The sequence below is a fragment of the Mastomys coucha genome, unplaced genomic scaffold (genome assembly GCF_008632895.1).
Source record: "Mastomys coucha isolate ucsf_1 unplaced genomic scaffold, UCSF_Mcou_1 pScaffold13, whole genome shotgun sequence".
NCBI classification, from domain to species: Eukaryota; Metazoa; Chordata; class Mammalia; order Rodentia; family Muridae; genus Mastomys; species Mastomys coucha.
The window spans coordinates 42602417-42614969 of NW_022196895.1; the positions used below are offsets into that span (position 1 = coordinate 42602417).

At 41.5% G+C, this 12553-nt stretch overlaps 1 protein-coding gene across 1 annotated transcript in view; it reads right to left on the reverse strand.

The window, feature by feature from the left end:
* Positions 1-571: 571 nt before the first annotated feature.
* The window catches only part of Cdo1 (cysteine dioxygenase type 1), a 16091-nt gene continuing 4109 nt past the window's right edge, over positions 572-12553 (reverse strand). Inside the window, exons 2-5 of the mRNA XM_031365636.1 lie at positions 11328-11405; positions 8151-8305; positions 3078-3247; positions 572-1418 (exon numbers count right to left, since the gene is read on the reverse strand). Of these exons, the coding sequence (XP_031221496.1) occupies positions 1389-1418; positions 3078-3247; positions 8151-8305; positions 11328-11405 (433 nt within the window). The 3' untranslated portion in view covers positions 572-1388. The remainder of the gene's footprint in view (positions 1419-3077; positions 3248-8150; positions 8306-11327; positions 11406-12553) is intronic.

A 12553-nucleotide genomic window follows, 5' to 3' on the forward strand; every position in this document is an offset into this window, starting at 1 on the left:
GTCACTGTGAGTGCGGGCTATAAGACCCTAGTCCTAGCTGCCTGGAAGTGAGTCTTCTGCTAGAAGTCTTCAGAGGAAGACGTAGAACGCTCAGCTCCTCCTGCACCATGCCTATCTTGACACTGCCATGTTCCTGCCTTGATGATGATAGACTGAACCTCTGAACTTGGAAGCCAGCCACCATTAAATGTTTTTCTTGTGAGAGTTGCCTTGGTCAGAGTGTCTGTTCACAGCTGTAAACACATGTACACAAGGACACACATTTTCAGACAAGAATGCCCTTGTGTTGGTATTCGGGTCAATTAGTGAAAATAAGACACGGAAGATGCTGTGAATGCAGCTCCTTGGCCTTCACAATCCTATGTCATAGAAGCATCTTTTGGGATGGGAGATGCTCAGTGGTAGAGTACTTGCCTACCATGCAAGAAAACTGAGTGTGATCCCTACAACTCTCTCTCTCTCTCCCCCAACCCAAAATCTTTTCTTACATTGCTTCAGTAATTTATCTAAATCTAAGAAACTATCATTTATATGATTTAAAAAAAAACATATGCATCAAAAAGGCAACGTGTAGTTCTTCTCAAATTCAGTTTTATTAAAGTTGTTTGGCAGTTTTGGTGGCAGCTCAAAATGGAGGCACCCATTACACATGAGTTTCAGTTTTTGTTTGCAGGAGGTCTGGGTTTATGCACATTTCTAACCCCATGCCGTTCACTACCAAGCACCAGGCTGCTCTATGCGTCCCTAGTGTCCACAGCACAGGAATTTGTCAAATAGGGTTGGGAAAAAAAAAATTCTTGTCAAATATTAAGAACATACAATGTATATTAAGGATTTCTACATTTAGGCTTCCAGGTAAAACAGACATATGATAATTTGTGGTTTCTTATTTTTACTCATTGATTATTAGAGTTCAGAGACCAGAGTGTTTCCAAAAGCTGAAAAACCCCACCTAAACCATACCTCACCCCCAGTAGAGTTTCCATGGGCAACCCCCACAAGCAGAGTTAGAAGACCCCCAGTAGAGTTTCCATGGGCAACCCCCACAAGCAGAGCTAGAAGACCCCCAGTAGAGTTTCCATGGGCAACCCCCACAAGCAGAGTTAGAAGACCCCCAGTAGAGTTTCCATGGGCAACCCCCACAAGCAGAGTTAGAAGACAAATGAACCTGGTCATTAAAAATCAAGTGACTTTTTCTTTAGTGGGATTTTTCTCCTGTATAGATAGCTCAGGGCATCGTTTGCTTCCTTAGTACACACACTTTGCAGTAGAACTGAGCATGGACTTATTTAACTGTGTAACTGGACAGCAAATGGTGGGTGGCCTCTCTGTCCAAGGTAAAACATTCAGAGGACCCAGAAGCGAAACTTTGAAGGGCCTGGTAGGCCCTAGTTGTTCTCCAGTGAACCCGAAGTTGGCTGTAGGAAAGCAAAAGAGAAAGCTGTGTAAGAATTTTTGCACAGGGCATAAAAGCTTGTTCTAAGTCAACAGTTCTCAGCTTATGTATGGGTCGTGACCCCCCACCCTCCAAAGACCACAGGAAGGCTCACATTTACATTATAGTTCATAACAGTAGCAAGAGGACATTTATGATGTAGCAATGAAAATAATTTTATGGTCGTGGTGGTGGTGGGGTTACCACAATGAAGGGAATGTTGAGAACCACTGATCTAAGTGGTTTAGTTTTCTTTTCTTTTTTCTTTTTTCTTTTTTCTTTTTTTTTTTTTTTTGGTTTTTTGAGACAGGGTTTCTCTGTATAGCCCTGGCTGTCCTGGAACTCACTCTGTAGACCAGGCCGGCCTCGAACTCAGAAATCCGCCTGCCTCTGCCTCCCAAGTGCTGGGATTAAAGGTGTGCACCACCACCACCCGGCAGTGGTTTAGTTTTCAAAGCAGAATTTGAAAGCCTGGCCTAGGCAATGTAGCCCAATGGCTTTCTTCTTGTGATAAGAAAATGTTTCAGAGTTCTGAACTCGGAAGACAAAGGCAGACCAGGTCAGTAAGAAGCCTGAGGGTGGTAGCGGCCTGTTTCCACGCGCCATGAGGGTGGTAGCGGCCAGTTTCCACGCGCCATGAGGGTGGTGGCAGCCTGTTTCCATGAGCCATTTCTCGACATGTCTCTATTCATGACTAAATGAAGTCTGTTCCAGTTTATTTCATCATTGGCAGAAGAGTATCCCACCATAGTGATATTGGTTACCTTCTGGGGAGAAATGTTTGCCCTTCAAGAAGGATGTCTTAGCATATCTTAGCATATCCCAATATATTTGTGGTCTAAGGACATCACATCTCAATGAACTAGCACATGTGCCAGTCAAAACACAGGCTTCGGACAGTCTAGAAAATGCAATTTACTGATGTCCCAGTGAATTGTCATACTAGTGGGAAACAGGCCAAATAAAGACTTCATTCCAATTTCCCAAGTGACGAAAACATTTTCTTTAGGAATGAACATACAATATTGAAGTTTCGCAAGAAGCAAGTCTTTGCATCTAATTTAGTTTAAAAAAATTATCTTCAAGGTTTAAGAAATAATTAGGGGAGATTGGGGACTTTTATCCTGTGAGCTCATTCAGGGATTTATGATATGTAATTAGTGCTTATTATTTTTATTTTTCAAATAATGTGTATGTGTGTGCTTGTGACTAAAGGTGCCTAAGGAGGCCACAGGCATAGATTTCCTTGGAGCTGGAGTTTAAGGCAGTTGTGAGCTGCTGCACATGCATCCCGGAACCAAATGCAAAGGTTCCATTAGCTCTTACCGGCTGAGCCATCTCTTTAGCACATTAAATAATACTTAGATCAAGAAAAGCCTATACATAGCACACTACTACCAACCCCTAAGCTATGCATTTTATTAGATTTATTTTATGTTTTGCTTATATGTATGCATGTGTACAATGTGCAAAACCGCCCATAGAGATCATAAGTGGTCATTGGCATCAGGTCTCCTAGAAATGGTGTTAACGATGGCGTAGACCCCATGTGGGACCTCTGCAAGAGCAACAAGCGCTCTTCCCTCCTGTGCCATCTCTCTACCTCCTTCTAAGTCATTTGAACCCAGGAAACTGTACTTACAAATGGAGTCCTGATTCCGAATTTGCTGTGGAATGTCATGGTGACTTTGTTTTTATGCCCTGTTCTTTGATCAAAGGCATGGCAGGTGTCGAAGGGTGGACTGTACAAGTGAAGGCTCACGGCAGGCTCTGTGTGGCTGACGTTCTCTACTCGGTGTAAGCCAATGGAATCTTTACAGACAAAGGAGGACAGAAAACAACAAAGGAATCAGGATGGCAGCTGAAGGCAAGAAAAACGTGCGTAATCACCTACAATCTTTTATTGATATCGATGAATGTACATTAGACTTAAACTGATGGTTATGCATAGTAAGTGCCATGTAGGCATCAATCCTGCAAACTGTGTCACATTACAGTCACAGACTAAAACAAGATAAAATATAGAGAGAAAGTAACACTGCTAAGAACTTGAAAGGTTAAAAGATAGTGTCATAAAGAGAGAGAGAGAGAGAAAATGAAAACAAAACCCTAAACCACTCAGGAAAAAGGCCAAAGAAACCTAAACCAAAACACAAAAGCCAAAAACAAAGAACCCCAACCCTGTTTTGAAACTCTCAAATAGCTCAGGAATGGGCAGTAGCAGGTTTTCTGGAAAGGAGTAAAGACTGGGCTCGAGACAACTGCTTGGCTGAAAGGCTATTAAGGAAGTAGGGACTTCAATCCCACTTCACCATTTCCCTCCCTTCCATGCTCCCAAGCCCAAGCCCAAAAGATGGAGATGTGCTACCTAGAACGGCAGGTGTCAGGACTGGCAGATAGCACGTTAAAAAAGCGAGTGAGCGAAACCTCAGGCCACACGTGAAAGGCAGAGTCCTGCTTTCTTCACCAGCCAAGCATCATCTGGAATTTCTGTCTCCAGGCAGACAAGGAAGCATTCTGCCCATGGGAATGCTTTAAATTCTGGTAAAGGCCTCTGCCTGACCCTCAGAGAGAGAACCTGTCAACAAGCCCCAACCTGTGTTGAGGCCACCAAGTGGAGTTTTTTGTCCCTGATTTTACACATGAGCACACAACTGAGTTAGCCTCTAGCACAGAAGTCAAGAGAGTGGCCTTGAGCAAGTCTGGAAAAGCGAGTTACAACAGGACACTGAGAAGACCCGGAAAAGTCTATTATTAGCATTCTCCCTGAAACAAAATACCCAGAGGGGGGCAGGAAATCGAAGGGTTTTTGTTTTTATTTATTTATGTGTAAGAGAGTGTCTCCTGCAGCCCACGGTCACTTTGAACTTCTGATCCTCCTTCCCCATCGTCTAAGTGCTGTGTTAGTTTATGTGAGACTGGAGATGGAAGCCAGCACCTGTTGCACACGAGCTGGGGAAGCACCAGCCGAGCTACACCGCTGGCCTCAAAAAGGCTTCTCAAAAGAAAGACAGCGGGGTGTGGTAGTGCACACGTGTAGGAAACGCTGAGGAGGCAGAGGCAGGAGGGTTGCCAAATAAAACAAAACCTAAACAGAAGGGCTGGCAGAAAAAGTTGAGGTAGGCTCAAAGAATAATAATAATAATAAAAAAAAAAACCAAAGATTAAAATAATAGGATAGAGAAAAAGATCAAAGAAGAAGTGCAGAAAGCTTAATACTCAGACAAGAGGCCTTTCAGAGACAGAACTCACAAGAACAACACGAGGATTTTTCTTGTGTTGATGAGCACAAGCCAACTGTCCAAACTGAACGGGAATCAAGCACCTGGTGGAACGAAGTGTCCTTAGGTGACCTTATTACCATGAAACAACCCGGGGAGGAATAAAGGCAACACGTGTTAGGATTCCAAATACTTCCAGAAGGTCTTTCAGTGAGAGAGGTAAGAGTCAGAAATGACAAAGGACTTTCAATAGGAATAGGATACACTGAAATGAAAAGACACAGACTTCTGAGGGGCCACGACAGACAGGTCCCAATGCACCCCACATGCAGCTACTTCATCTGTCAAGGTGTAAGGTTTAAATACAGGGTGCTTGCTATTTTGTTGTTGTTGTCTTTAAAGTCTCAAGAATTTACCGTCAATGCCTCCTTTCAAGAAGAGGCATTGGAAGATATGCTTACCCAAAGAAGGTTGTGAAGCAAGAACAAACAAAGTTGGTTGAGTTCAGGAAATAAGTTCAACCACAGGAAATAGAAAAGAGAAGGCTTAGATGACATCAAGGGAACTTGTAGCTTGACTGTGAGCCTGGCCTAGAGATAATCAGTCAGGAAGAACTATTTCCATTAAGATTAAAACAAAAATGAAAACAAAAACAAGGGCTGGAGAGATGGCTCAGTGATTAAGAGCACTGACTGCTCTTCCAGAGGTCCTGAATTCAATTCCCAGCAACCACATGGTGGCTCACAACCATCTGTCATGGGATCTGACGCCCTCTTCTGGTGTGTCTGAAGACAGCTACAGTGTGCTCATATACATAAAATAAATACCTCTTTTTAAAAAAAAAAACAAAAACAAAACAAAAAAATATGAGTCTCCCCCTCCCCCTCCCTCCCTCTCTCCCTTTCTCTTAAAACAGTTTTTTCATGACATGGTCTGGCTGTCCTAGAACTTACTCTGTAGACCAGGTTGGCCTCAAAGTAACAGAGATCCACCTGCCTCTGCCTCCAGAGTGCTGAGATTAAAGGCACTCACCACTATGCTCTGCCCAATGTTTTCTTTTTGAGACAGGATTTCTGTGTCTCCTAGGCTGACACTGAACTCATTATGTAGCTCGGGGCTTGCTTCAGACTTGCAAAGCCCCTCCTCTCCCAGCCTCTCGAGTGCTGGAATTATAAGGCACAGCAACACTTGTACTAATAAAACCAAGATGACCTAGTACCTGTTGATGTACAACTAGATCTAGACACCCATTCTTTAGAAGAGCCCAGGGCTCATACATGAACCTTGCCATTCTGAGTCTGAGCGCTCTAACCCCTGTCTCTTGTTCTTTTGTGTGCCTGGTACACCCTGTTATAGTCTTACGGCTCCTTTCTTGGTGACTTTTATCAAGGTCAGTTAGTCACGTCCTGTTGACCTTCTCCCACTTGAAACAGGCTCCTGGGTCTCTGTTGCAACTTGCCTCTCACCTCCACCCTATGTGGTAGGTTGCTACCAAATGGGTAAAGACATTCTGACTTGCAGTTCTACTAATGGGGGAGAGCTCATCTCTCCACTGTTCTTGGAAGCTTGTGTCTTGATCTTGTTTATAGACATCCTCATAATTCCTGCCTAACCCCATCTTTCCTCTTCCTTTCCATTTGACCCTCCCCCCACAATTTCCTCAAGGTTCCATTCTCTGCAAGGACTGGGAACCTCTCTCTGACCATATCCATGCCCACCCCTGACCTGTAAAAACCAGAGATGGGAAACTTGTAGCTTTTAATATATTTGAGGAGCAATTAGTCTACAAAAATATTCAATATAGCTTACCTCATATCTTACTGATTGACAAAGCCTAACATTAAAAACCATTAAGAACTTGGGCCAGGTGGTGGTGGTGCATGCCTTTAATTGTAGCGCTTGGGAGGCAGAGGCAGGCAGATTTCTGAGTTCGAGACCAGCCTGGTCTACAGAGTATGTTCCAGGACAGTCGGGGCTACACAGAGAAACCCTGTCTCGAAAAACAAAAAAAACAAAAAAACAACAAAACAAAACAAAACAAAACAAAACCCAGAACTTGGGCTGGAGAGGTGGCTCAGTGGCTAAGAGTGCCGAGTGCTCTTCTGAAGGTCATGAGTTCAAATCCCAGCAACCACATGATGGCTCACAACCATCCATAATGAGATCTAATGCTCTCTTCTGGGGTGTCTGAAGACAGCTACAGTGTACTAACATACAACAAATAAATAAATCTTAAAAAAAAAAACCAAACAAACCAGAACTTAACACTTCTGTGGAAAAAGAATCAGGACAATCTCACTGGGTTGGCGACACTCCTGTCCTTTTAATGTGCCTAAGGTCCTCACCAAAGCTTTTTAACCCCAAGTCTGCAGCTCCCTCCTTCAATTTATATGATTGATTTCTGCATTGAAGATCCCCGACAAAGCTCTCTTTCATATCCAGTGCACATTCTCAAAGACTCTGATTCCAACGGAAAGTAATCATTCTAAGAGGCTTTTGGCTTTATTGTGCTATGGTACAGGTGACAAGTCTGCCCTCATAACAGTGGTGTGCCTCCTCCACAGCAACCCTCACATATTTGAGAAAACAAAGGAAAATGTCTCCAGAGAAAACCACAGCCTTGTGTGATGTGAATAGAAGAGAAAATGTTTCCCATCCAGTCGGATCTCTGTAAGCGATCTGCGTTCCTAAACTAATAATCTAACAAGTTTAAGGCAAGTAGCAAGGCCAATTCTAGACTTAAGATACATGAAGGAAGTACTGTGCTGGCCAGAGAAAGACTGTAATATTTTATTTTATATAAGCAGGACAGCATCCTTATTAAAAGCATATGTTTGGACTCGAGCTGCTTGGATTCAAATACTGGCTACACATTTAAAACCTGAGTGACTCCAGACAAGTTATTTAATCTTCATATGTGCTGGCAGTCTCATATATAACTGAGAATAAAAATTACGAATCTCACATGTTTTCGTGAATCTTTGGAAAGTTATGATCCTTTTTAGAAATAGAAGTAAATTTGTTGCCTCTCCTGGGAAGCGTTTGGGGCTATTCCAGATGACATGTAGGGGAAAGAACAAATTCTTGGTAAGATGTCTTTAAGTCACTGCCCAACAATATACATTGCAAAACTTCCCTTGAGAAAGGTCTTTGGGGGTACGCTGTTTGCAGTTTAAAAAAACAATCGGCACTAGCTAATGTTCTTAATCACTTCCAGAAAATGCTACACTTTCTAATACAAATGCACTGTATGTTTCCCAATTAGACATAACTCTTTTGCATGAATTCCTATCCTTCCTTCTCTGTTCTAAGCTTGGGCAGATAAATGACTTTCCAATGAATGGTAATCTTCATGCATATGTTCTGAATGAAAGAGTCCTACCCTGCTTTAAAGCCTTAGAAACCCATTGCGTTTAGGCCATTTTCCATCAGCATGCCTAGCTAAGAGTTCAGTTTTTCCAACACCCTCAGAGACAGACTATAGGGAATATTACCATTAATGTAGGCACACTGGTTTTCCCTCAGGGTTCTTTCAGACTTCTTGATCATCTCGTTGGATTTTTTGTCAGGCCAGTCAAACAGTGTCTCCTTTAGATTTCCTTGCAGCAGCTTCAGAAAGCAGTGGGAGTCTGTGTGATCGTGAATACTGCTATATAGGCACAAAACGACAGATGAACTCAGCGGTGGGTCCAGCATCCCCTTGGTTGGGCTTAAATGGATATGCTGTCCAGAAGCTCTCTGGACCTAATTCATTTTAGATGCACTGCTTTAAATCTATTAATTTCCAATTCAGCATTATTACTGTGTGTGTGCACAATAACAACACATCATCCGTATCAAGGCGTGCAACTCACACCGTTGACCCACTAAAGAGCAGCTTATGTTGTAAAAGTGTTGTTACAGGGACACGGTAACAAAACATGAACTTAGAAGCCTTTCCTCTTATTTTTTTCCCCAATACAGTTTTTGTCTGTCTGGTTTTGGTTTGGAATATTTTTTTATAACATATTTTTTTTTGTTTATAGTTGTCTTTGAGACAAAGCTTCATTATGCAGCTAGGACTGGCCTACAATTCATGATCTTCCTGCGTTAGGAGGAGGATTACAGGTTTGCTGGGATTTCAGGTGTGACACAATGCCCAGAAAAAAAAAAAAAACGCAGTTTTTAATAACTCATTTAAGCTGAGATAGAGTCGGATAATGAAAGAATATTAGGAGGAGAAGAATGCTTGCATAGTGTGCAAGGTCTTGGATTTTATCTCTGGAAAAAAGATACACAGAGATACACAGAGATACACAAAGACACAGACTCATACATACATACACACAGACACACACACACACACACACACACACACACTCAGGGAGAGGGTCATTAGAGAAATGTTTAAAAGAACAAAGTAGCTCATCTATAATAACTGACAGCCTTGGAATCATTGAATATTTTATGTTTCTCCCCAAGGCGTTCCTCTTTTCTTCTTTGCCCATGAGGGAGGATGTATATGTGTGCATATGCATGCTTATCCTGAAATGGCGACATAGGGTGTTCTTAGTATTAACGTCTTATGGACTTGGAGTGGCCCACCTGTGATGATCTTCTGATACTGGTGGGAGAAAGCAAACTGTATATTAAGTAAAAAGGCATTTATTCATGTGATCTTAGAGTAAACAGTATTTAGGTATATTTAGGTATATATAGAGCAAACGGTATTTAGGTATATACTAGCTGCAAGGATGATTAAAATAAATAAATGCATTTAATTTTTAGGATTTACATCATGTTGAATTCTGCTAATGGTTCAATGGACCATGAAAGAACCGTCTCTTGAGTCCGTATGCTGTTACCCTAGCCTTGCTAATTTATTTATTTTTTTTTAAATATTGAATGAATGCCTGCTTACCTACCCCATTTCACCAACTGTTCATTTCAACATTTGTTCCCTAGAGATCTTACACCCTAAAGCCTTGTCATTTTGTATGTCTTTTCTCTCATCAAAAATGAGTCTGGGCTATTTTTTTTAACAAAACCTGACACATCTTCTTTAAAAATATAATAATATTCAGTCGGTAACAAGGCTGACAAATGTACAAGCTACAGACAAGGAAACAAATGTTAACGCTTTTGTGTTAATTTAAATTCCCTTCCTGGTAAAGAAGTTAAACAATAAACTGGAAGTAGAAAGACTTCTTCTGAATTTCTTACATGTTTTTCTACCTCCAAATCTTGCCGGTTTGGTCTTTGGTCCCACAGTTGTTGACACACCTCACACACTACAAAGGTCAGGGTTAAGCCTAGTTCCCCAAACCGTTTAACTCCATAGGAGACAGAGAGGTTAAATTAAGGTGAGCATTTTCTCCTTTTTTTTTTTTAATATTGAATATTGAAATATTACTCATTTGGTGCTTCTGTTTTTTTTTTTTTACATTTATTTATTTAGTGTGTGTGTGCATGTGTGTGTTTGTGTAAGAGTTCTTTCTCGCTGGGCAATGGTGGCACACACCTTTAATCCCAGCACTTGGGAGGCAGAGGCAGGCGGATTTCTAAGTATCAGGCCAGCCTGGTCTACAGAGTGAGTTCTAGGACAGCCAGGGCATTACAGAGAAATCCTGTCTCAAAAAACCAAAACGGAGTTCTTTCTCTTGTGAGACTTGGTTCTATCCTTCTACTCTGTGGATTCCAATAACTGAACAGAGACTCATGATTCTTGGTAGCAAGCACATTTACCCACTGAGCCATCTCACTGGCCCTGGGTGGGGGGTGTCTAGTTTTAATGTACATAGTGCATGCCTGAAACCCCAGCCCCTTTGCCAACTCCACGCTGAGATTAGGGGACAATGTAAAGAAAGAATTCTAAAATGTGGATTGCTCATCTTTTTAAAGTTGGTAATTAGCCTGGCACTACTTACTGTTCATATGCTGGGCCAGGCACTGTAAGGAGTACTTTGAATGGGGACAGGGGTGCACCTTGGCATTTAGAGTGCTCACTTAGTGTACAGAGACATACATACAGTTGATTCCTAGCATTGTAAAACATAGATTTATTTTTAAAATGTTTACTTATTTGTTTTTGAGACAGAGTCTTAGTATATAGCCCTTGCTATCCCAGAACTCACTATATATACCATAACTTAGAGGGCTGGAGAGATAGATGGCTCAGCGGTTAAGAGTGCCGATTGCTCTTCTAGAGGTCCTGAGTTCAATTCCCAGCAACCACATGGTAGCTCACAACCATCTGTAATGGGATCTGATGCCTTCTTCTAGTGTGTGTCTGAAGACAGCTGCAGTGTACTCATATAAATACCATAACTTAGGCTAACTGAACCTTGAGATTATCAAATAGCTGCTTAAAAACACGTTATAAAAGCAGCTAACAGTTTGAGGAGTTGAGAAAATGTGCAAAATAGAAGTGTGTGTATAACCTCAACTTCGTGAAGAATGCATCATAAGTACACATTCATGTTAGCATAGAGTACACACCCAAATGTGACATTGTAGTGACATAAATAAGGCTTTTTATAACCTGAACTCATAGACATCCACCTGCCTCTGCCTCATAAAGGTGCGTGTCACCACACCGGTCCAAAACGCACATGTATCTAAGAAAAGTACTCTTGAGAGTGTGAGGAATACCCAAAGTTATTTCTGGGCTGAGTGAATAGTTACTACATTACCTGCCGTGCCCTTCACCCCAGCACAGAATCATCAGATTAAACTTCCCATTTCCTTGATCCACAAGATTTCGAGTATACCTAAAAAAGCAAACATATTCTAGTTTGATTCTGCCCACTGAGGTAAGTATAACAAAGTATCATTTAATTTATTATTATTAATCATTTTAAACAGGGGTCTCATGTAACCCAGGCTGTGACCTCACAGTATAGCTGATGACTTTAACTCCTGGTCCTTCTGCCCATCTCCCAAGTGGTGGGATCCAAGCATCCCTATTAGGCCCAGTCTTACTTTCCATCTTCTGTTTAATAATCTTTCATTCAAATGTAGAAGTTCAGTAGGACTTACGGTCTGTTCTTTTTTTTTTTTTAATTATTAAATATTTAATTAAAATTTTATTTTATTTTTAAGCTAATTTTTAACTAATTAATTTTCTCTCCTATATTACATTCTGACTGCAGTCTCCCTTCCCTCCTTTCAGGGAAATGCAAAATAAAACAAAAATAAATAATAAAAACAGCCGGGCGGTGGTGGTGCACGCCTTTAATCCCAGCACTTGGGAGGCAGAGGCAGGTGGATTTCTGAGTTCGAGGCCAGCCTGGTCTACAGAGAGTTCCAGGACAGCCAGGGCTACACAGAGAAACCCTGTCTCGAAAAAACAAAACAAACAAACAAAACAAAAAAACCCAATACAGCAACAACAACAACAACAAGAAAACCAACACTAAATCAAACAAACCAATCTTTCATCTTTTCAAAAATCTAGGACAGGCTAGATCACAGACCCATAAAATCTCATTTAAGCAAGCCCACTTAATGTTAACGAATATTCTGGAATTAAATCTATAGTTCCGTTTTGCTCACACAGCCATCTAAAAATAATGAGTCCCAGTTTGCTTCCTTAGATCCCAACAAATTGTGAGCCACACTTCAATGTGCATTTTTTTTTTTTTTTTGGTCTTTGTTTTCAAAACAAGGAAAGCATTATTTTTAAAAAGTACTTAGCCTCCAGATGCATTTCCTGGAACTGGAAGACCCCAATTCAAGGGTCCGCTTGCTCTCCTGCTCTCAAAGTGGAATACCTGCCTAGCCTGGTGTGCATAGGAGCGAGCATGAATCCCAGTCCCAGGGTTCTACCTTGATAAAACCTGAACTCAATTTTCGAATTCAAAGACCAGAACAAACGAAGACTGTCTTCAAGAGGTGAGTGTTGACTTCTCTGTAGCTT